The 24670-nt window shown below is 46.2% G+C and overlaps 1 protein-coding gene across 1 annotated transcript in view; it reads right to left on the bottom strand.

Annotated features, from left to right (window-relative positions):
* The window catches only part of LOC141166337 (cysteine repeat modular protein 2-like), a 316073-nt gene that overhangs the window by 191433 nt on the left and 99970 nt on the right, over positions 1-24670 (bottom strand). Inside the window, exons 4-6 of the mRNA XM_073652918.1 lie at positions 24403-24445; positions 8819-8964; positions 7121-7315 (exon numbers count right to left, since the gene is read on the bottom strand). Coding sequence (XP_073509019.1) covers positions 7121-7315; positions 8819-8964; positions 24403-24445 — 384 coding nt within the window. The remainder of the gene's footprint in view (positions 1-7120; positions 7316-8818; positions 8965-24402; positions 24446-24670) is intronic.

Below are 24670 nucleotides of genomic sequence, written 5' to 3'. Positions count from 1 at the left end.
CCATAGTTACCCAGTGCCCAGTCAGCGACATGTAACGCCCCTGTCCATGCCTACTCGTCCAAGTGTCTGTGGTGAAATGCACCCTGTCACACACAGAGTTTCTCAAAGAAGCGGTGATATTGTGTGCGACATGCTGGTGGAGCGCAGGCACACCTTTCTTTGAGAAGTAGTGCCGACTGGGCATCTGGTACTGGGGCACTGCGACGGACATAAGGTCTCGAAAATCCTCTGTGTCCACCAGGCGGAAAGGCAGCATTTCTGTAGCCAAGAGCTTGCAGATGGTGAAATTCAACCTCTTAGCTTTCTCATGACTAGGAGGAAATGGTCTTTTACTTGTCCACATCTGAGGGACCGAGGCCTGGCTATTGTGCTTAGACGGGGTTGATAAGGGTGTCCCCGGCAAACTGCCGGTCTGTGAGGAAGATGCAGGCAGACATGTTAGGTTGCCTTGATCCAAAGGTGGTGCTATCGATGTCGGACAGCGCTCAACACCAGCTGGTGTTACCACCTCCAAAGAAAATGATGACCTGCCAATCACTCTGGCTGTTGCGGGTAAAGAGTTGGCAGGTCTGCGCCCCAAAACAGGTGTGACTGCTGTCCCCCCAGTCACAGAGGATGAAGAGGCCGCGGATGCACAAGATATGGCAGACGGTGGTTGGCCCGGCCGGCTAGGCCGCATTGTAGCACACTGAGCTTCCCACTGCAACTTATGCTTCATGTCCATGTGCCGGTTCATGCATGAAGTACTCAAACTATGTATTTTTTGGCCTCTACTTAGCTTTTGCTGACAAATGTTACAGATAACACGAGTTGGGTCATCTTTATCGATCTGAAAAAATGCCCAGGCTATGCAAGGCTTAGCACCCATGCGACCTGAAGAGCCACCACGACTTGTGGTGAGAGGCAGAGTTGTGTTTGAGGATGCAGTTGTTGACGTGCTTCCAGTACTACGTCTCTGTCCAGGAAGGCGCAACCTGACCTCGTCGTCACTAGCATCTTCCTCCACCTCCTCTGCTGACCTCATCTCTTGGCTGACTGTGGGTTGACAGTAAGTGGGATCTCCAACCTCATCATCATCACCCTGTGCGTTATCACACCCGTCGTCCTCAGAGCCAACCTGTTCCTGCCCTGACAAAAAACTAAAGTTGTCGCTCCAATCAGGTATTTGAGTCTCATCATCGTCTTCCTCATTGTCTCCACCAACAGGAGTTACAGTTTGGGAATGAGGGTCTACATTATGGTCAGAACCTTCTGCGTCTGGTCCTGGATCCGACTCATAAAGATTCTGGGCATCAGTGCAGATCATTTCCTCGTCTGGATTCACAGAAGCGCTGGAGTCGACCTCTGATTCCCAGGCTATAGTATGAGTAAACAGCTCTGCAGACTCAACCATCTGTTCTACCTCATACTCAGACGGGCAGCTGGAAATTTGGGAGCTGTGAGGAAGCAAGTGCGATTGGGGTGACACCTTTGAGGACTGGAGTATTTGTGATGTTGAAGTTGATGTGGAGGAGAGCCCACTTAAAGGAGCACTTGATATCCGTTGAAGCACCTGCTGTTTTTGTGCCTCATCTGGAATTTGTAGCGATTGGCGTGGCCGTAAGAAAGGGATCTTATCACATTGTCCGCTAAAAGAAGTAGACATTTTAGTTTGGCTGGAAGATGGTCTTTCTTCTGCAGATGTTACTGTTGCTTTAACACCTACCCCACGGACACAACCTTTTTTCCCCTTCCCAACACGCCTATTCCCCTTTCCACCAGCAGCAGGCCTTTTTCCACTCATTTTGGTGGTTAACTAATTCACAACTCTGGAGTTGTTTGCACAAAAAAACAATGGATGGGAACCGAGCAGAGCTGAGTGGCCAAACTGTGGTATTAGGCCAAAACTATTGGCTGGGTTAGATGCAGAAAAAAATTATATTCAATTTGCAACCTGATGGAGGTCAGTATAGATGGACTAATAGAACAAGTCCTACACACAGCTAGAAGCCCAAATATTTTTTCAGAGGTAGATGCAGAAAAAAAATATATTCAGTTTGCAACCTGATGGAGGTCAGTATAGATGGACTAATAGAGAAAGTCCCACACACTGCTAGAAGGCCAAATATTTTTTCAGAGCTAGATGCAGAAAAAAATTATATTCAGTTTGCAACCTGATGGAGGTCAGTATAGATCAGGGGTCTCAAACACGCGGCCCGCGGGCCGCATGCGGCCCCTGAGGCTGCTTTATGCGGCCCGCAGTCACAGACCCCTTGACGATCCCGACCAGGTCCAGGAGGAGCCGCCGACAGCAGCGCTGAATTGCCACACAGAGACTGTTTCCCAGCACTGCATTTTCAATGTCAGCCGCCAGCCAATCAGAGGCCAGCGAGTATGACGTCATTGCCATATGCAGATGCCAGCTGCTGGCCTCTGATTGGCCGGCGGCTGACATTGAAAATGCTGTGCTGGGAGACAGTCTCTGTGCGGCAATGCAGCGCTGCTGTCGGCGGCTCCTCCTGGACCAGGTCGGGATCGTCAAGGGGTCGGACTCTGTGGTGCCTGCGGGCCACATCTGCAGGAAGGCCGCCGAGGGAACGGAGGACAGGTGAGAATCATCTTTTTTTTTTCTATTTTATGTGTGTGAAGAACAGCACAGGGGGCACAGAGCCACAACATGGGGACCTGGATGGGGCACATAGCCACAAGAGGGGACCTGGATGGGGCACAGAGCCACAAGAGGGGACCTGGATGGGGCACAGAGCCACAACATGGGGACCTGGATGGGGCACATAGCCACAGGATGGGGACCTGGATGGGGCACATAGCCACAGGATGGGGACCTGGATGGGGCACATAGCCACAGGATGGGGACCTGGATGGGGCACAGAGCCACAACATGGGGACCTGGATGGGGCACAGAGCCACAACATGGGGACCTGGATGGGGCACATAGCCACATGATGGGGACCTGGATGGGGCACATAGCCACAGGATTGGGACCTGGATGGGGCACATAGCCTCAAGATGTGGACCTGGATGGGGCACATAGCCACAAGATGGGGACCTGGATGAGGCACATTAGTACAAGATGGGCGCCAGGATGGGGAACGTTGCCACAGGATGGGGACCTGGATGGGGCACATAGCCACAGGATGGGGACCTGGATGGGGCACATAGCCCCAAGATGGGGACCTGGATGAGGCACATTAGTACAAGATGGGCGCCAGGATGGGGAACGTTGCCACAGGATGGGGACCTGGATGGGGCACATAGCCACAGGATGGGGACCTGGATGGGGCACATTAGTACAAGATGGGGACTTGGATGGGGAACATTACTACAAGATGTTTTCCATTATTACTATATGATGCTAATTGTAAGACAATATTACTGTATGTGGCCAATTGGGGGAAATAAAATTGTAAAAAAAATAAAAAATAAAATAAAGCATGAAAAAATATTGGGCACTAAAAATGCTGTTTTATATGTAAACTAAAGTAAACACAAAAAAGTGCACGTTTATTATCGCCACATCCATAACGACCCAAGCCATAAAAAACACGGCAAAAATGTTCAAAAGGTGTATACAAAAAAAATGGTATCACTAAAAATGTCACATTGAACAAAGAATGCGGCCCCCCAAATTCAAATTTTTTCCATGTGCGGCCCATATACCCAGCCGAGTTTGAGACCCCTGGTATAGATGGACTAATAGAACAAGTCCCACACACAGCTAGAAGGCCAAATATTTTTTCAGAGGTAGATGCAGATAAAAATGATTTTTAATTTGCAGCCTGATGGAGGTCAGTATAGATGGACTAATAGAGAAAGTCCCACACACTGCTAGAAGGCCAAATATTTTTTCAGAGCTAGATGCAGACAAAAAATTATTTTGAATTTGCAACCTGATGGAGGTCAGTATAGATGGACTAATAGAGAAAGTCCCACACACTGCTAGAAGGCCAAATATTTTTTCAGAGCTAGATGCAGACAAAAAATTATTTTTAATTTGAAACCTGATGGAGGTCAGTATAGATGGACTAATAGAGAAAGTCCCACACACTGCTAGAAGGCCAAATATTTTTTCAGAGCTAGATGCAGAAAAAAATTATATTCAGTTTGCAACCTGATGGAGGTCAGTATAGATGGACTAATAGAACAAGTCCCACACACTGCTAGAAGGCCAAATATTTTTTCAGAGGTAGATGCAGATAAAAATTATTTTTAATTTGCAACCTGATGGAGGTCAGTATAGATGGACTAATAGAGAAAGTCCCACACACTGCTAGAAGGCCAAATATTTTTTCACAGCTAGATGCAGACAAAAATTATTTTGAATTTGCAACCTGATGGAGGTCAGTATAGATGGACTAATAGAGAAAGTCCCACACACTGCTAGAAGGCCAAATATTTTTTCAGAGCTAGATGCAGACAAAAAATTATTTTGAATTTGCAGCGTGATGGAGGTCAGTATAGATGGACTAATAGAGAAAGTCCCACACACTGCTAGAAGCCCAATATTTTTTCAGAGGTAGATGCAGAAAAAAAATATATTCAGTTTGCAACCTGATGGAGGTCAGTATAGATGGACTAATAGAGAAAGTCCCACACACTGCTAGAAGGCCAAATATTTTTTCAGAGCTAGATGCAGATAAAAATTATTTTTAATTAGCAACCTGATGGATGTCAGTATAGATGGACTAATAGAGAAAGTCCCACACACTGCTAGAAGGCCAAACATTTTTTCAGAGCTAGATGCAGAAAAAAATTATATTCAGTTTGCAACCTGATGGAGGTCAGTATAGATGGACTAATAGAACAAGTCCCACACACAGCTAGAAGCCCAAATATTTTTTCAGAGGTAGATGCAGAAAAAAAAATATATTCAGTTTGCAACCTGATGGAGGTCTGTATAGATGGACTAATAGAGAAAGTCCCACACACTGCTAGAAGCCCAAATATGTTTTCAGAGCTAGATGCAGACAAAAAAATATTTTTAATTTGCAACCTGATGGAGGTCAGTATAGATGGACTAATAGAGAAAGTCCCACACACTGCTAGAAGGCCAAATATTTTTTCAGAGCTAGATGCAGATATAAATTATTTTTAATTTGCAACCTGATGGAGGTCAGTATAGATGGACTAATAGAGAAAGTCCCACACACTGCTAGAAGGCCAAATATTTTTTGAGAGCTAGATGTAGAAAAAAATTATATTCAGTTTGCAACCTGATGGAGGTCAGTATAGATGGACTAATAGAATGATGCTATGCCCAAAAGATTTTACTTCACTAGGTGCAGTAAAAAAATTGGTATTCTATACACAGGTGGTATATCTTGCAACACAGATAGGCTACTCCACTGACTAACACACTCTGCAATAGGCCAAAAATAATTAGCTTTGCTAGATTCAGCCAAATGCTGTGAAAAAAACTTGCACAGCACTGGCACAGACCTGCCTGGCAAAAACTGATAGGAACTGATGTAACCTAGTCCTGAAAAGGACTGCAATTACAATTAGTCTTTACTCCCACAATCTATCTATTTAAGAGCACAGACCTGCCTGATAAAAGTCGTAGGAAATGCTGTAACCTAGTCCTTAAAAGGACTGCAATCACAACTATTCCCTACTCCCAAGCTATCTGTAGATTTGTGCAAAAATTGGCTTGAAATTAACAAGGTATAGCGCACACAGCAACAGCGGTGCCGTCTAACACGCAGCTGCAGCAGTGAGAAAATGGTGGCGACGGGGAAAATGGCTTGGTCTTATAGGGCAAGGACATGTGACATACACTGCCAATGACACATGCCCTTGCTTGTGTGAAAAAAAGCACTTCGCTCCGTGTGTGCACTGCTGATAGGCTGACAGATTGCACCTCCCCACTGTAAATGCGGGAAAGAGAAAAAAAAATGGAGATATTCATTATTCCTGCAGAGATCCATCCCCTGCCCCTCCCCCCACCCCGCTGTACACTCAAACTGCGTATTAACATTAATTTTCATCATTACTGAGAAAAAATCCAGTTATGATTTTGGTGCACGAACAGTTATCGAACATAACCTCGAACAGCCGAATTTTTCTCAAATCGTTCGTGTTCGCCGAACGGCTCGAACACCGCCCAAAACAGCTCGAATTTGAGATTGGCGAACAGTTCGAGTCGAACAACGCTCATCTCTACTGAGCACAAGTAATATGCGGGCATCATATATTCAAGGAATGGTAAAACTAGGAGAGTCACTTATAGAGAAGGACCGCAGCATGTTAATTTCTCTTGTGGAGACACTAGTCTCTGCAAGATAAATTAGATCAGTGCAATGTATTGATTGCGATGAATCCGCTTGGTTCTATGAATATATGCCGATTCACTTGCGCGCAGCGCTTTGGATGCAGCATAAAGTATGCTGTCTTCAAAGCTCTCACAGTTCGGATGGTGTGCACATTACTCATTCCCTGTACAAGCCGCCACAACATGCAGCACATGCATGCATCACCCCCATCCCTGTGCAAGACCCTCAACATCACCCACTTACATATGCAAGCCCCCAACATGCAACATCACTTCCCTATGCAATCCCTCACAACATGCAGTGCCATGCATGCATCACCCGCTTCACTGTGCAAGCCCCACAACATGCAGTCAGCTCTGAGCATGAAGCATCAGCACATTTCATGTACAAGACCAATGACATACATCATCACCCCCCTTCCCTGTTCAAGACCCACAACATGCTACATTAAAGGGGTTATCCGCTACTAGAACAACCCCTTTTTATCCCCAAAACACAGTATCAGACCATTTACACTTAGTCCTATACATAAAAAATAAAATACATAATTCCTGTCTCCACACTTTCTTAAGCAGCTCCTCAGCCCTCCCAGGATCTGTAGTGAAGCATCATCTCATATTCATCACCGCAGCAGCACCATGCTACTTCCTGGTATCAGTCCGCACTGACCTGGAGGAGGCCCCGCCCCTTCCAATCACATCATCACCTCCCAGGAGCAACTCCATTTTAGACACTACTCAGACAGCCAGTGGGGCCCCCTGTTAGTCCAGGGCCCCGGCACTTGCCCGGGTGCTCCTGGTGGTGACGCCGGCCCTGCATTGTTGCAGCAAACTATTATATTGATGACATACCATTTAAAAATTGTTCATCTGAGCAAGTCACAAAATAACACATTCCAAAGGATGGCTGCTTCCCATCTGGGCACAAGTCACAGTCCTGAGGAGAAAGCCCATGACACGTCAGACAGGATTTGTGGCAGGCTTCACATTGCCACTTCTTTTTATCTTGGAACATGCCTCCTGGACATTTCGTTACACATTTAGCATCTGTAAAAAAACATTCATTTTTTAATAATTTAAAATTAACTTCTCAAAAATAAATCTAAACTCATGACATTAAAGCTTTTATGCTAAAATACTGGTGTAAAAGCTTAGAAAAGATGCAAACTTTTGGTGCAACTGGGAGTTGCTCCAAAATTTTGGGACTTTTTCACAAAAGTTTCTTCCAGCTCCGCCAAAATAGGGGAAGCTTGGTGGGGCAGAGGCATTATGCTGGTGTGACATCACACCACAGCTGGGCAGCACGGTGACTCAGTGGTTAGCACTGTTGCTTTGCAGCACAGGGGTCCTGGGTTCAAATCCTGCAAAGGACACCATCTGCAAAAGTTTACATGTTCTCTCTGTGCTTGCATGGGTGTCCTCTGGGACCTCTGGTTTCTTCCCACACTCCAAAGACCTACTGATAGGGAATTTAGATTGTGAGCCCCGATGGGGACAGCGATGATGTTTATAAACCTGTTGAGTATGAGCTCGGCTAATTCATTATGAGCTGTGGCTTGGAGGCACATGCTCCTAATTCATTAAAGAAGCACTCCCATTGACATTTTAATCCTCTTAATATATTGTAGTCATCATATGATATGGCACTGTGCACTTACAATTGCTCATTTCGCCTTTCTACCAGCTAATTCTTTTTCACTAGGGCTACGACATCATGTGATTAAAAACTGACTAGCTGAATCCTTCTAAGCTCTATATAGAAACAGGAGGTCAATTTTCCTTGTATGACTCATAAGTCCCTGGCAGAAGGGAAGAGAGAACAGCTGGGTCAGAAGTTGAAGAGGGGGATGATAAATGCAGGCACAAGAGAGTTCCTGTTTCTACAAAGAGCAGAGAAAAGACCTGGGTAGGAAGGCAAAATGAGCAATTGTAAGTACACAATGCTATATAATATGATGATTGCAATATATTAAGAGGATAAAAAGATTGATAAAAACTTTGATGGGTGTGCTTCTTTAAGAGGCATGCACCTCTTGATGAATCAGAAGGTTCTGACTCGCACATGCCCCCTTATCACCAACAAGAAAATCACCAATGATGAATCGTGCCCTATATGTCTAATGATAGAAAATCTTCATACACACATGATATTATTGATCAAAAGTAATACTGATATACACTGTATGCCAGAAACACTAATAGCAGATGTGGAAGAACCATCTCTAGACATACCACATGTAACTCTAAATCAGTGATTGTAATTACTGCATGTGACCAAGAAAATTTAGGAAGTTTTACATTTCACAACAAAATAAAGGATATAAAAACATAAAACAGAAAAAAAAATCAAGTCTTATGATTTCTTCTCATGAAATGTTATGTAGAATTATAAAACAAATTCTGTTTGCCATGACCATAACTGAGAGTCATAAGCAGGGTGTGTAGTGTCTTTTTATCTCACTGTGTTGAACCATTCACCACTGAACAAATAAGAACAAGTGACAGGTATGTAGAAAACTGCCTGATAAGCTTTTACAGCCCTCTTCTTACCATGCAAATAATATCCACTTTGACAGGAAAAGCAGTGTGTTTCATTGTGGCATTCAATACACCCTGATGTACAAGCATGACACAATTTTCCATCATTGTCCTCATATGTTTTCGTGGGGCAATGTTTTCGGCATTGTAGGTGGTACCTAAAATCAAATGCAGTTTTTATAGAAATGAAACATCCATACATCTTAGAAAGTTTGATGCAATATGCAAGGCAAGTGTCAGCAGTCATTGTTTCGTACTAGTACTAACAAAGTACTGATAGCAAATATATCTGTTGAGAGACAAGACACCAGTATCATAATGTTTTTTTACAGTTACTACAGTAGAATTCTAAGTGAAAAGTGCCAAATGGTTCATTAGAAAAATATTAAAACTTGAGAGTCGTCAGTGGCTAATACTTTTTAATAGCTAACTGAAAAGATTGAGGTCTGGTCTACGGTTGTGATGCCCCCACAAAGTCTTAGGAGCACATTCCTTAATTGATGTAAAAAGACATGCAACACATTTATTCCTGCTCTGAATGTGTCAAAGGTCACCATAAGTTTGTACTCCCAGACTCTTCTGTCTCTCTGGACTGTGAATTTCTCTTTCGATACTAGCAGTTTCATGTCCATGATGCTGTCATCATAGGGGCTACAAAAATGTTTAGCCACAGGGATCTTGTAGTCCTGATGTCTGTTGGGAATCTTTATCTTGCCCGTTGCCATTATAAATGGAGAGGTTTGACATTTTTTCTACTTGCAAGGAAAGAGTCCTGTTGTTGCTGGAGAGGACAGGGAGTGTCTGACAATGATGCTTCTTAGATTTGGGGGCTGCATAAACCACAGAAGTGGGGGATCTCGAAGTATAGATTTTTGTAATAAAGGTTGTAATTTCTGTGCAGCTCCCATTAAAGTGCACCTGTCAGCAGGATTGTGCTCAGTAAACCATATACACTGTCAGGTTGGTGCCGTTACACTGATTAAAATGATACCTTGGTTGATGAAATCCATCCTGTGGTTCTTGTGAAATCTTTACTTTCAGTTTGGAGATAATGATATGCCCGTGCTTCGGGGCGGCCTGTGGGTGGCGCTCTATCTGGTGCATTGCTTACATATTCATCTGTATGCTCTTATGACAGCTCACTGTGCTTTCACTGACCGGCCTCCTATTTTACCTAGCCCCCCACTACTACATGCATTATGTAAAATAGGAGGCAGGTCAGTGAACGATCAGTGAGCTGTCATACCTCTTACAAACTAATAGATCTAGTGCAGAGTCCTCTAGTTCCCAAATTGTTTTTTCCAATAATCGATACGGTCAAATTATTTCTTTCATAAAAAAGTACTAACCGATATTGAACACTGACCTTGTAGTGAATAAAATATTGGAAAATGGGGTAAGATTGTCTCAAAAAGGGGTCTGACTATCGGGAATGTACTGTCTCCAAGTGACCATATGAACAGGGTTAATTTAAGTACAAATTGATTGGCATCTAAAGGCTCCTATCGTGTAGCCATAAAACATGTGGAGCCTGCAGGTATATGAGCAATACTAAACAGTTTGTTTCTTATCAGACAGGAGAAACTTTCAGTATAAAATCGATGATGAATTGTGGGAGCACATATCTGGTGTATCTCATTTCATGTGAGAAATGCAGTCCAATATGTTGGGTGCACTACCAGAACACTGAGCAAGCAATTGTCAGAACACGTTTATGATGCACAAAATTGCACAACACGCCGTTTGTCTGGTGCTTCTAAGCATAGAATAGGGGACATAGTGCATGAAATGCATAAAAAAGAAGCACGCTTGATTCTGCGTTTAAACACAAGAGCCCCCTAAGGTTTGAACCAGAAAACAGATTTAAAGTTACTTTTATTATTCTTTTCTGATAAACTATTTTTTGATATATAAATCATCTTTAAAATGTTGCTCTGTAGCTCTGATCTCCATATGCTTTTTTCTTTTTGTTTTGATCAAAACTTTGTCTGAAAATATGTAGTTTTTGATATGTGTGGTGCACCTTATTGACTGGCATGTGTTCTAACATTAATCACTCATCAGCTGTTTCACAAATGTCATTTCCTCTCCTGAGCAGGATATCAAGTCAGGAGTATTGTTTTTTACTCATTGTGATTAAGACTCATACATGGGTCGAAACGCGTAAAGTTTCATGTTCACGTGGGATTGGGTCATCCCTGTCTGTCCTGATCTCTACAAATGTTTTCATGAGGATCTGAATAAAGCAAGAATTTTTTAAAACATTAAGAAGATGTGCTGGATATTTTTGGATCATTCTTGCATGTGATTTGGACGCTATTCCCTGCACCTTCGTGGATAACTGCACCTGCTGTGGACAATTTAAGGGTGAGCTGATAAAAAAACTTTTTTTTTCATATATAAAAAAACTTTTTTTTCCTATATTTCTATTATCTTTGTGTCTGGTCAATAAGAACAGACCAGTATTTGTATAACCCTGAATGTTGAATTCTATTCCTTTGGAAACAATTCTGTTTGCTATGCTAATGACAAATTATACTAACAGTCAGCAAGAGGTTTATTTACAATAGCCCCTGTGGCACCCTGCTACCACAGGTACCACAGGACCCAAAAGGGTGCATGGATGGACTTCTCCACAAGAGGCCCTCACTATATTAGAAGCACCTCCAACCTTCCACCTCATACCACCAGAGGGAGCCCTGTTAGGGATATATATATCTGGAGGGTGGAGTTAGGCAGTCAATCTGAAAGACAGTGTGCTGGCACTTAGACCAGTGAAGAAGCAGCACGTGAGCTGCTGTGAGGGTCCCAAGTGTGGCTGGAGGCAAAGAGGAGAAAGGAGTTAAGGGGGGCAGAGGAGCATCACAGGCTCACTCCAGAATACAAACTGGACACCGGGTCCGCGCCTACAGGGTCCTCTACACCCAGTAGGGATTACCGGCATACCAGGAGGATTACAGATCCCTGGTCGACCTGAAGCTAAACCCTTTACAAGACCAGGAACCACGAAGGCCCCAGCATCCAGGGATAGTGGTTGCCAGAGAAAGGTCCTACTACCAAGCGACAGGTGAGAGAACAACACAATACAGAAGCTAGGCCCAGTTGCAGGCTGGCCAGGAGCTTAGAGAGAGGGAGAAATGGACCAGGAGGCCTTATACCCGCTCACTGGGGAGAGTCCAGAAGTGCACCCTTCCTACCGAGTACCCTGGACCGTACCTGACATCTGCGCCAGTAAAGGTACTGAAGTGAATCTCCTGTCTCTGTCAGTTACTCCTGCTGCGCCATCTCTTCTGCACTACAACGCCCAGCATCACCATCTGCACCTACACTGCCCTGGGGCTGTGCTCTGCCTGTGGAGAGCCGCACCAACCCAGCTACCCTAACACCTGCCCCAGAGGTCTGCATCAGCGCTGGTATCCGTTACCAGAAACCACAGGTGGCGTCACGAGACAAAAACTGTTACTGACCAAAAACCCCTTTTTCAAGAGAGACCCCAGAGTACGGGCCCGGGAGCCGACTGCCGTGACATCCTAAACAAGGTAAAAGGCCCGGGTACCGAGTAACCCCCGTATCCCCCTTGGCGAGACACTCTCTCTCTTTTTGGTGTCACGAACAGGATTTCGTGCCCGTTGCCACCGGGTACTGTGTGCCGTAATTGAACTGTGTTTAAACTGTGGTGAACATCACCGCCATTACCGCGTCGCCGGCCGGGAAGAAGAGGGGCGTAACCGCGGGAACCAGAGAGGCGTGACTGTTGGTAGCGCGCGAAGCCCAGGCCCTGCCTCACGCCTCGACGCTGAACCAGGAAGCGTCAGGTCCTGGAAGGAGACCGTCGTCAAGCGCACACTCTGACATCAGCCGCAAGGGAAATGCAAGGTCCTGGAAAGAGACCGTCGCCTGCGGAGCTGCAGCCCACCCGATCAAAAGTAGAGGAGGCAGGCTACGGTTCACTAGGGGGGCGCAATCATGGCCGACGACCAGCAAAACGCTGGAGCACCGGTTAACGCTCCTGATGCTCAACTCGCGCCCGGCGCTGCTCAGGCCGTAGCAGCCGCCCCACCAGCAGGGGTCGCGATTCCAGTCATGCCCATGGCCCTGCCGTACAGCCCCGGAGCAAAATGGCTTCCCCAGTATTATGGCAAACCAGACACCCTGTCTGGATTCAAGAGAAAGATATGCTGTGTATTGGACACGTATTCAATGACTGGTAAACAGAGAGCCGCTGTTGTGCTGGGACCAGGGCCGGCTCCAGGTTTTTCTGGGCCCCGGGTGAAAGAGTCTCAGTGGGCCCCTTTAACACATACCACGATTCATGATGCAGAGATACGGTGGAGAAATATATATATATATATAGTACAATGCAAAGATTTCACTTCTTACATTACATGAGTGATATCTATTGTAAATTCCACAATAGCTCAGAAACCGGTGAATCGCTCCACACAGAATACTGGCCCCCATATAAGGCTCCATACGGAATACTGGTCCCCATATAATGCTCCATACGGAATACTGGCCCCCATATAATGCTTCATACGGAATACTGGCCCCCATATAAGACTCCATACGGAATACTGGCCCCCATATAAGGCTCCATACGGAATACTGGCCCCCATATAAGGCTCCTTACGGAATACTGGCCCCCATATAAGGCTCCATACGGAATACTGGCCCCCATATAAGGCTCCTTACGGAATACTGGCCCCCATATAAGGCCCCATACGGAATACTGGCCCCCATATAAGGCTCCATACGGAATACTGGCCCCCATATAAGGCTCCATACGGAATACTGGCCCCCATATAACGCTCCATACAGGATACTGGTCCCCTTATAAAGCTCCATACAGGATACTGGCCCCCATATAACGCTCCATACAGGATACTGGTCCCCTTATAAAACTCCATACAGGATACTGGCCCCCATATAACTCTCCATACAGGATACCGGTCCCCTTATAACGCTCCATACAGGATACTGGCCCCCATATAATGCTGCATGCAGGCTGTTACCCCCCACGTAAAGCCCCATACAGGCTGTCCCCCCCTTATAATGCTGCATGCAGGCTGTTACCCCCCACATAATGCCCCATACAGGCCCCCCCCCCCTTTTAATGCTCCATGCAGGCTGTTACCCCCCACATAATGCCCCATACAGGCTGCCCCCCCCCTTATAATGCTCCATGCAGGCTGTTCCCCACCTTATAATGCCCCATGCAGGATGTTACCTCCCCCCCCCTCTCTTTATAATGCTCCATGGAGGATGCCACCCCCCCTTCTCTTTATACTGCCCCATGCCTCCATACATTAAAAAAAAAATCAAATACTCACCTCCCTTCTCCTCACCTGCTACCTGCTGCCGCTGCTCTGGTCTGGACTCCAGCGACGCTGGTATCTTCCCGCTCTGCGCTCCCTGTGACGGCTCAGGGGAGGGCGCGGTGTAAAGACGTCACCGCGCCCTCTGACCTGAGACGTCACAGGGAGCGCAGAGCAGGAAGACAGCTGATCTGCGGAGGCACGGGGAGAGGTAAGTATCCAGCTGCCGGGGCCCTGAGCAAGCGGCGGAGAAGGGCGGGCGCTGACACCGCTCTCCTCCGACCCATAGCCCAGCGGGGTGCGCGACCGCCAGTGGGCCCCTCTGCCTGCTCAGGGCCCCGGCATTTGCCCGGGTGCGCCGGGTGCCGACGCCGGCCCTGGCTGGGACAATTGACTGGTGCCGCTGAGCGGGAAGTTGAAACCTGGCCAGCCGCAGACCAGGAATCAGTATCTATCATACTGAAGAGACTGCAAACTGTCTTTGAAAACCGCACTGAGACAGATCTTCGGATGAGGTTCTACCACTGTACCCAGAAACCTGAGGACGGTATCCGGGACTATGCCTGGCGTTTACAAGAGGCACTGCGGGCCCTGAAACAGGTTAGTCCGGCCAGCATACCTGATGAGAACAAAATGCTGATAAAACAATTCATCCGGGGGTTGAGGTCCCAGGAGGAGAGTAGAACCGTACGGTGGTAGGCCTTAGATCATCCAAATGCCACCTTTGACGCCTTGAAGGACATGGCTATTAAGGGTCTGCAGCCTCTGGAACCATCAGATACTGCTATCCAGCGTTACCAGGATGGGGCCACCCCAGTGCCCGCAGCAACCACTGCTCCTTCATTAACGGCTGAAACAAAGGTGCAAACAGTGCCCCCTAGCGAGCTGGACAGCCTGCGCTCTGAAGTGCGTCAGCTAAGTAAAACCCTGACCACTGTCCTGAGTGCCCTGCAGCTACAGGCGGAACCCGAGCCGGAGGGAAGGATCCTACTCGCCGACAGTCCTGAGGATGTCCCCTCTATGAGGAGAAGAAGGAGGACAACGCCACCCCGTGGGAGGACCAACGACCAACGTCGCCCTCCAAGAGAATTCGTCTGCTACCGTTGCCACAAGGCAGGCCATACCACCCGGACCTGTCCTTTAAACGGGCAAACCCTGGGGCCAAGGGCCAACACCCAGGAGTAGACCAACCAGGCCCATCAAGCTGGTACCACCGGTTTGTAGGAGGAAGGCCTTTCCTGCCCATCGTGCTGGACGGAATAGCAACACCTGCACTACTGGACACCGGGTCACAGGTAACCATCATACCTGACATCCTCTACAAAAGGTACTGGTCCCTAGATGAACTCCATCCGCCAGCCCCAAATCTCTCTGTGTATGCATCCAATGGCCTTCCTCTCAACCTAGTGGGGGTTAAGGACGTGACAGTGAAGGTGGGGAGAGCGGAACTAAAGGACCAAGGGCTGATTGTAGTGAAGTCTAACCCTGGTGATACAGACTTGTATATGATACTTGGTACAAATGTAGTTGGTAACTGTTTGGGAGAAGTGTTGTTCTTACTCCAACAGATGGCTGACACTGCCAAACCGGGGCAGAGGAAGGTGCTCCAGAAGGAAATTAGAGCCCTCCTGTACCAGCAGCCGGTAAAACTAACAGGTGGTGAGATTGGTAATGTACGGGTGACAGACCCGATACCCATTGCGATTCCCCCAATGAGTGAAATGCTGATTTGGTGTAGGGCAGCAATAGGTCTCAAGGGACGGAACTACCAGGCAGTAGTGGAGCCCACTAGCTCAGAACACAGACCTACACTCCTAACTGCTAGAGGGGTAGTTGATGTACGCAATGGAAGGGTACCTGTACGTCTCCTAAATTGTGGGGAGGAGCCAGTTAAATTGACACGATACGCCACTGTTGCCAGACTGCATACTGTGAATAATGATGCCATACACACAGTTGAATCCTTGACCCCACCGGATACAGTGGAGGACAATGACTCCGAAGCTCAGCTGGAGGAATGGTGTCAACAGCTCCATGTTGGGACTGAAACCACTCCTGTCCATCAAAAACACGGTGTCTACAGGGTGGTTCAGGAATATGAACAAGTGTTTAGAAAACACCCACTTGATTTTGGAAGGGTTAAAGGGGTAAAACACCACATACCCACCGGTAACCATCCACCCATTAAGGAGCGTTACAGACCCATACCACCAGCATATTACCAAAAAGCCAAGGAAATGTTGCATGACATGAAAAAGGCAGGGGTAGTAAGGGATAGCTGTAGCCCCTGGGCAGCTCCCCTGGTCCTGGTCAGAAAGAAGGACGGTAGCATGAGGATGTGTGTAGATTATAGACAAATTAATCGAATAACACATAAAGATGCATACCCTTTGCCCCGTATAGAGGAATCCCTGGCTGCACTAAAATCTGCCAATTACTTCTCCACATTGGATCTCACTAGTGGGTACTGGCAAGTCTCAGTTGCTGAGGAAGACCGGGAGAAGACAGCCTTCACCACCCCGATGGGATTATGCGAGTTCAACAGTATGCCGTTTGGGCTCTGCAACGCCCCCGGGACGTTCCAGAGGCTGATGGAATGTTGCTTAGGACACCGGAACTTTGAGACAGTGCTGCTGTACCTGGATGATGTTATCGTGTACTCGAGGACGTATGAAGACCATCTGAAGCACCTGGCGGAGGTATTTGAAGCATTGTTCCGGTATGGGATGAAACTAAAACCTTCCAAGTGCCACCTGCTCAAACAGAAGGTTCAGTACCTGGGACACGTAGTCAGCTCAGAGGGAGTAGCACCAGACCCAGAGAAGGTCACTGCCATCCATAAGTGGCCTGAACCGAGAAACATCAAGGAAGTACGTCAGTTTCTGGGAATGGTCGGGTACTACCGGAGGTTCATTAAGGACTATACCAAAAAGGTAGCACCTCTACAAGATCTCCTGGTAGGACAGTCCAAAAGAGGTAAAAGTCCCCCATTCCAGTGGAGCAAAGAGCAGACTGAGTCCTTTGCATCAATGAAGGAAGTCCTAACCGGTGAGGAAATCCTGGCTTACCCTGACTACAGCCAACCTTTCCTGTTGTACACCGACGCCAGCAACGAGGGACTGGGAGCTGTGTTGTCCCAGAAGCAAAAAGGCAGTGAAAAGGTAATCGCCTATGCCAGTAGGAAGCTTCGCCCTACTGAGAGGAACGCGGAGAATTACAGTTCTGGAGTTCCTGGCCTTGGTCTGGGCTATCACTGAATGATTCAAGCATTACCTAGCCTCAACTAAATTCTCAGCCTTTACCGACAATAACCCCTTGACACACCTGGAGACAGCCAGGTTGGGAGCCATGGAACAGCGTTGGGTAGCCAGGTTGTCAAATTATCAGTTCACAATCAAGTACCGGGCAGGTCTCAAGAATACCAATGCTGATGCCCTGTCAAGAATGCCCCACCAGTCGGACACCGAGGATGAAGTGGATGACCTAGAAGAAATTGAATTACCTGCTTTCCACAGAATTGGAGTGGTCCATGAACAACACGCCTTCAGAAGACGTCATGGTAGGACGCTGAATCCTTTACCTCATCACAGTTGGAAGGAGACCCAGGACAGTGACCCGGTTGTCAGCCTCATCAAAGGACTGATAACCCAAGAAGGTTCTCACCTGGAGAAGGATGCTCCTCCACAAGCCAAACACCTGTGGAATGAGAGGAGCCGGCTGTTCATCTACAGAGAAAAGCTGTGCAGAAGGTATGTCAACCCCAGAACCCATGAAATGGTGTGGCTGATTGTTGTACCCAGGACGGATATCCAAAAGGTGTTGGAGGCCTACCATGACCAAGCAGGTCACTTTGACTGGAAGAAGCTGGAAACCCTGCTGAAGGACCGATTCTATTGGGTTGGAATGCAGAGTTCCATAGAAAGGTGGTGCCGGAATTGTGGGTCCTGTAGCCTCAGAAGGAAAGACTACGGCAGCCAGAAAGCACCTTTGCGGTCCATCAAAACAACCCAACCCCTGGAGATTGTCGCTCTGGATCACGTCAAACTGTCACCCAGCAGATCAGGCTACTCCTATGCCCTGACCATGGTGGATCACTATTCCCGGTTCCTGGTGGTAGCCCCTGTCAAGGATCTGACAGCAGAAACTGCAGCAAGAACGTTCCAAGCCTACTTCTGCAGACCCCATGGGTGCCCGGACAAGGTGCTAACAGATCAAGGCCCTGTTTTTGAAGCTGAGCTATTCAAGGAATTCTGTCACCTGTATGGATGCAAGAAGATCCGGACTACGCCATATCATCCGCAAACCAACGGTATGTGCGAGAAAATGAATAACATTGTCATAGATCTGTTAAAAACCCTGCCTTTGGAAGAGAGGAACCAGTGGCCAGAAAAGCTACCTGACCTAGTGGACCTGTATAACCACATACCCGTGAGTTCTACAAATTGTACCCCAGCGTACCTTATGAGAGCAAGACCTGGAAAATAGCCCATGGACCTGGAGCTCGGAGTGCTGGAACCTACTGCAGATATGTCCACTGAAGACTGGGACACAAATCGACAAGAGCAGTACAGGAAAGTACAGGCCTGTGTTGAAGACAGCCTAAACAAAGTAAGGGAAAGGCAAGAAGAACAGTACAATAAGCATGCACCAGCAGAACCCTTGGCACCTGGAGAAATAGTGCTAAAGCGGAAAAGAAGAGGTCACAAGCTCGATGACCAGTTGGAAAGAGAGCCCTATACCGTGTTAAACTCCAGATTTGACAACAGTAAAACCTGACTGATCAGTAAGGATGGAGGTAAGACGACCGCAACAGTCTCAAGAGACCACTTGAAATTGTGCACATGTCTACTGAAGACACCGGAGGAAGAAGCATCTCTTGTAATACCGGAGAAATCCGAGGAAGATGTACTTCATACAGTTCTAGGAGACTTCCCTGCGGACTGGCCTCAACTTGATGGAGCAGTTAACATACCAGTGATACACTTCTATCAGCAACCAGAAGAACCTCCACCACCAGTAGAACCTGTAAGCGCCCTAGAAGAACCTGCTCAGGAACAGGAAGAGTCCCCAGTAAGAGGAAGATCACCAATTGAAGCAGAGCCTGAAGTCCCAGTAATCAGTGTACTTGCCAGTCCCATAGAGAGATTGAGGCAGTTCTATGACTTACCTACATGTAGACCTGAAAGGTTAGCGGATAGTGTATGCACAAACACCAGTACCACCCCAGTGCTACGAAGATCCACACGCAGCACACAAGGCCAAATCCCTGCCAGGTTTAGGGATTAAAATACAAAATGCCTAAAGTATAGTTACCCAGTTGGGTATTACCTACTATTATTTATGTGTATGAACTGCAAATAATATGTGTGCATTAAGTTACCTGTAAGGGTATAAAGACTGTAGGTTATGGACGGTGAATAACCGAAAAACTTTCCATTGTAAATAGTTGCACTTATCGAAGTGCCCCTTATTTGTTACATATAAGAAGACCACAGAACAAAAACCCATTTGGCGTGGCCGAAGACGTGGTCCAACACCTGGATCACTTATGCCCTGTAGCCATGCCTAGGGCCTATGTTGAGGGTTTTCAGGCGGGTCCCTCATGTTACCCTTGTTACACCTTCATCAGCGAAATGGACACCTGGTGACGAGACTTATTGTAACATTGTTGTTGTAGTTATTATTGTTATTACTATTGTTATTGTTGTTACCTGTTTTAAAAATGCTTCAGTCCAGGAGTACTGAATTGTACTAGGGGGGAATGTGGCACCCTGCTACCACAGGTACCACAGGACCCAAAAGGGTGCATGGACGGACTTCTCCACAAGAGGCCCTCACTACATTACAAACACCTCCACCCTTCCACCTCATACCACCAGAGGGAGCCCTGTTAGGGATATATATATATCTGGAGGGTGGAGTTAGGCAGTCAGTCTGAGAGACAGTGTGCTGGCACTTAGACCAGTGAAGACGCAGCACGTGAGCTTCTGTGTACCGAGGGCCCCGAGTGTGGCAAGAGGCAAAAAGGAGAAAGGAGTTAAGGGGGCAGAGGAGCATCACAGGCTCACCCCAGAATACAAACCGGACACCGGGTCCGCGCCTACAGGGTCCTCTACACCCAGTAGGGATTACCGGCATACCAGGAGGATTACAGATCCCTGGTCAACCTGAAGCTAAACCCTTTACAGGACCAGGAACCACGAAGGCCCCAGCATCCAGGGATAGTGGTTGCCAGAGAAAGGTCCTACTACCAAGCGACAAGTGAGAGAACAACACAACACAGAAGCTAGGCCCAGTTGCAGGCTGGCCAGGAGCTTAGAGAGAGGGAGAAATGGACCAGGAGGCCTTAAACCCTCTCACTGGGGAGAGTCCAGAAGTGCACCCTTCCTACCGAGCACCCTGGACCGTACCTGACATATGCACCAGTAAAGGTACTGAAGTGAATCTCCTGTCTCTGTCAGTTACTCCTGCTGCGCCATCTCTTCTGCACTACAAAGCCCAGCATCACCATCTGCACCTACACTGCCCTGGGACTGTGCTCTGCCTGTGGAGAGCCGCACCAACCCAGCTGCCCTAACACCTGCCCCGGAGGTCTGCAGCAGCGCTAGTATCCGTTACCAGAAACCACAGGTGGCGTCACGAGACAAAAACTGTTACAGACCAAAAACCCCTTTTTCAAGAGAGACCCCAGAGTATGGGTCCAGGAGCCGACTGCCGTGACATCCTAAAAAAGGCCCGGGTACCGAGTAACCCCCGTATCCCCCTGGGCGAGACACCCCTGTGATACCAACTATGTAAATGGATTAGCTAAAACAATGATAGCTGAGCCATGTGAGGCTGCCCTCCAAAAAACCCTTAACCTGTGGATGTGTATTTAAGAAGGGACATGTGTTTCTGTAGAGAGACAGAATGAGACTTGGGACAGAGAATCAAGGAACATCATTAAGACGTTAGAAGGAGAATGAGAGACATCCTTCAGGACAGCAGGTGGATAGCATGGCATTACCCAAAGAGACACAGATTTGTATTCTACATGATTCTAGTCTAAGGGTATTGGCCCTGACTGGAAAGATACAAATTTGCTCCATTTGACCATTAGAGAGACCATGGATATGTTGTTTGGGGTTGCCAGGATGCCAGGAAGGACCCACCGATCTATTGCAATGCACAGAGACATTCGAAGAAGCCAGATTGGGACCCGCCAGTCATTTGGCCCCATGGAAACTCTCGTAGAAGTTAGGTCATGTACTTGTACCTCGATGGACTGCTATCTTCCTAAGCTTGCCGCTACTTCCTCTCTGTGGGGGCCCACCAGAAGCGGGGGGCCACTGGTTGAGGTAGTCGGCCCTGGAAGTCTCCAAAGTCGCGGTTGTTCTATCCCAGGCGGGCGGAGAAGGAAGGGTGAGACTGTGTAATGTTGTACGTACCATCTTGGGTATTTGCTAGGACTGTTCTATGTGTTTTATTGTCCGTTTTGTGGTTCAATAAAGTACTGCCAAGCTGTTTTACCCTCTCCCTGTGTTGTCTGAGTAGCGGTATGCCCACGGAAGACCCGGGGTCTTCACACATCCCGAGACCATTCACATGTGGGGTTGCTTTTCATCCAAGGGAGAGGGCTTACTCCCAATTTTGCCTAAGAATACTGCAATGAATTATGAATGGTATCTAAACATACTTTAAGAGCCACTTCTCCCAATGATCCAGGAGCAATTTGGTGATGAACAATGCTTTCCACAGCATGATTGAGCACCATGTCAAAAGGCAAAAGTGATAACTAAGTGGCTTGGTGAACAAAACACTGAAATTTTTGGTCCATGGCCAGGGAACTCCACAAATCTCAATCCCAGTGAGAACCCGTGGTCAATCCCCAAAAAATGGGTGGAAAAACAAAAACAGAAATTGTGATAAACTCCGAGCACTGATTAGGCAAGAATGAGTTGCCATCAGTCAGGATTTGGCCTAGAAGCTGATATCCAGGATGTTAGAGGGAATGGCAGAAGTCTTGAAAAATAATGGTCAACACTTTAAATATTGAGTCATTATATAAACTTGATTTATTTGTCAGTAATAGTATAAAAACTTATAAAAATAGAAACAATGGACTAGTCTGGTTCTTGAAATTTCAAGTGGTTATCCTGTGAATTCTTTTCATACTAAAAGTACGGCTGTTACTATTTTAAATAATTTAGATTGTGTCTAATATTAAAAGTATTTTTCCATCATTAATTTTGTTTCCATATGTTCCCCAAAGATACTGCTGTTAAAGAAATTGTCCAGTGAAAACAAGTTGTCAACTATCCACAATATAGGTGGTACCTTCCTGATCCATGGATGTCCCATTGCTGGGACCTGCACCCATGAGCATGTGAATAGGTTACTAGGATGCAACACGCAGACAAGGATGAGGTGGAGGTAACCAACTAAACTATTTACTGTGTTTTCTTAACATGGGGTGAAGGAGTTACTTGTGCAAACGGTCAGTTATTCGGATACAGGATATCAGGTCATATAATATTAGCAATAAGGACAAACACAATTTAACAGTAGCAGTATCATATTCTCTATTCTATCTAACTATCTTTCAGTAAGGTTGGTGCTCTGATGTCCTCTGTGTGATAACTTCCATGGGCGGCACTCACAGCAATGAGGCTGGCACTAGAATATTTCCTCAAAGCATTTTCCAATTGATATACAGGCGCTAACGGGGGTCACCGGTATTTCCCTGTAAGCGACAAGTCCTCAGCACATAGTCACGTAATGCACTATGGGCCCTTCTCACACTGGCCAGTCCCTATCACTTCAGCTGTGTACGCCAAGCCAAAACCATGCATCATACTTCACTCGTTCCTCCTGGTCACCACAGTGAATGTCCACTCCTGGATAACGATCCATGTTCAGTCTTCGGTGCTTGACCTGTGACAGGCTATCGAGTCTCGACTGATTAAATAATCTGATTTACTTTTCTTATCCCTCTAGCTCATTTATCACATTACTCCAGTCATACAAGCCTTTCACATATTGCTCTCACAGCAGTTGCTCTATCCTTTTCTTTTTACCTCTTATATCTCTGTCTTCTTTTCTATTCTGATCCACAATTAGGATTTACATAATTGGATACTGTATTGATCATTTTATTTTTCTTTGCAGCGTGCAGCTCTTTATTTTTTGCCACTCTGTTACACTTCATAGATTATCACAAACTTTCAGAGGTTCATGCTTATCACCTTTTGATTGGTCAGTTTTTGTTTATTATTATTTTGTACATTTAACTGTATGATATTTAAGTATTTTCAAGTTGGATAACAATATTGTTCCTGCTTTTTTGTACAATTGTCTTATACAGCAATTATCTGATGTAGGTCCATGTTGGACTGAAACTTCATTAGCTGTTTCTCCAGACTGGTTAAATTGTAAACAAATGTCACATCTGTTGTCACGCATCCTGCTGAGTGCCGAATTTTAATATTACTATTATTCATGGATTGGAACCCTACTCGGGCACCTCACCATTCCATACCATGATTTTCCTAAGGCTTTGTCAGAAATCCCATAGAATACAGTTTGTTGGGGATTCCAATGGAAACCCTCATGGAGTGCTCAGGGTAGAGCACTGTGTTAATGTGAAACTAGCCTTAGCTATACTGCTATGCTACTGCAGAGGCTCTGACCCTTCTGTGGCAAGCAGGAAAAGTCATGTCTATTAGCTGCTCTGTACTAAATAGGGGATCACTCTGCATGTCCATCAGCAATCAGCTCATTGGATGGATGTACACATTGCTTTACATTTTGAACAACAGATGGCCAAGTACTATGTAGGGAAATGTCATGAATCTGCTGGAGTTCTCTTATAAATAAATACTATATCACAGGACAGCATGGTGTCTCAGTCATTAGCCTTGCAGCGCTGGGGTCCTGGATTTAAATCCCACCAAGGACAACATCTGCAAGGAGTTTGTATGTTCTACCTGTGTTTGAGGGGTTTCCTCCGGGTCCTCCGGCAATTAATGTACGTTTTTATGATCTATACAATGAATATGATTTTCAAGCTGGGACAATCCCTTTATAGATTAATTGTTGAAAAAATATTTCTAGGGTGTGCAATCAATGCTGTGTATGATTAATGTAAGCCCAACCTCTCAGTTCTTTTTTGATCCATCTGTTTTTTTTACCAAATCTACTGTACGTATTTTTGTTATGATAACATTAATTAGGGTGCTACCATTCATTATCAATAAAAAATAAACTTCCACCAATGATATAAAAAAAATACAAATAACTTACAGATAATAACCTTGAAGACAGCTGAGGCAGATTTCTGGATCATCTATAAAAAGGAAAAATATATTTCACATTTGGATGATTGTGCACATAAACCGATTTACACCAGCTTTTAAGGTTCTGTTAAAAACTCTGGGGTCTATTCTAATCAAAGTATAACGATATATTTCTAATAAATAGGCAACATATCTTGTGCCCTCCTTATGCTGCTTCCTATACTCAAATTGACATTCCTTTTCTCATGCTTCCCAGATGGCATTGAAAGTGATAA

This window comes from Phyllobates terribilis, unplaced genomic scaffold (assembly GCF_046119375.1).
Source record: "Phyllobates terribilis strain yellow unplaced genomic scaffold, ASM4611937v1 Scaffold_11__3_contigs__length_659146591, whole genome shotgun sequence".
NCBI lineage: Eukaryota > Metazoa > Chordata > Amphibia > Anura > Dendrobatidae > Phyllobates > Phyllobates terribilis.
This window is presented reverse-complemented; position numbering and strand designations above follow the sequence as displayed.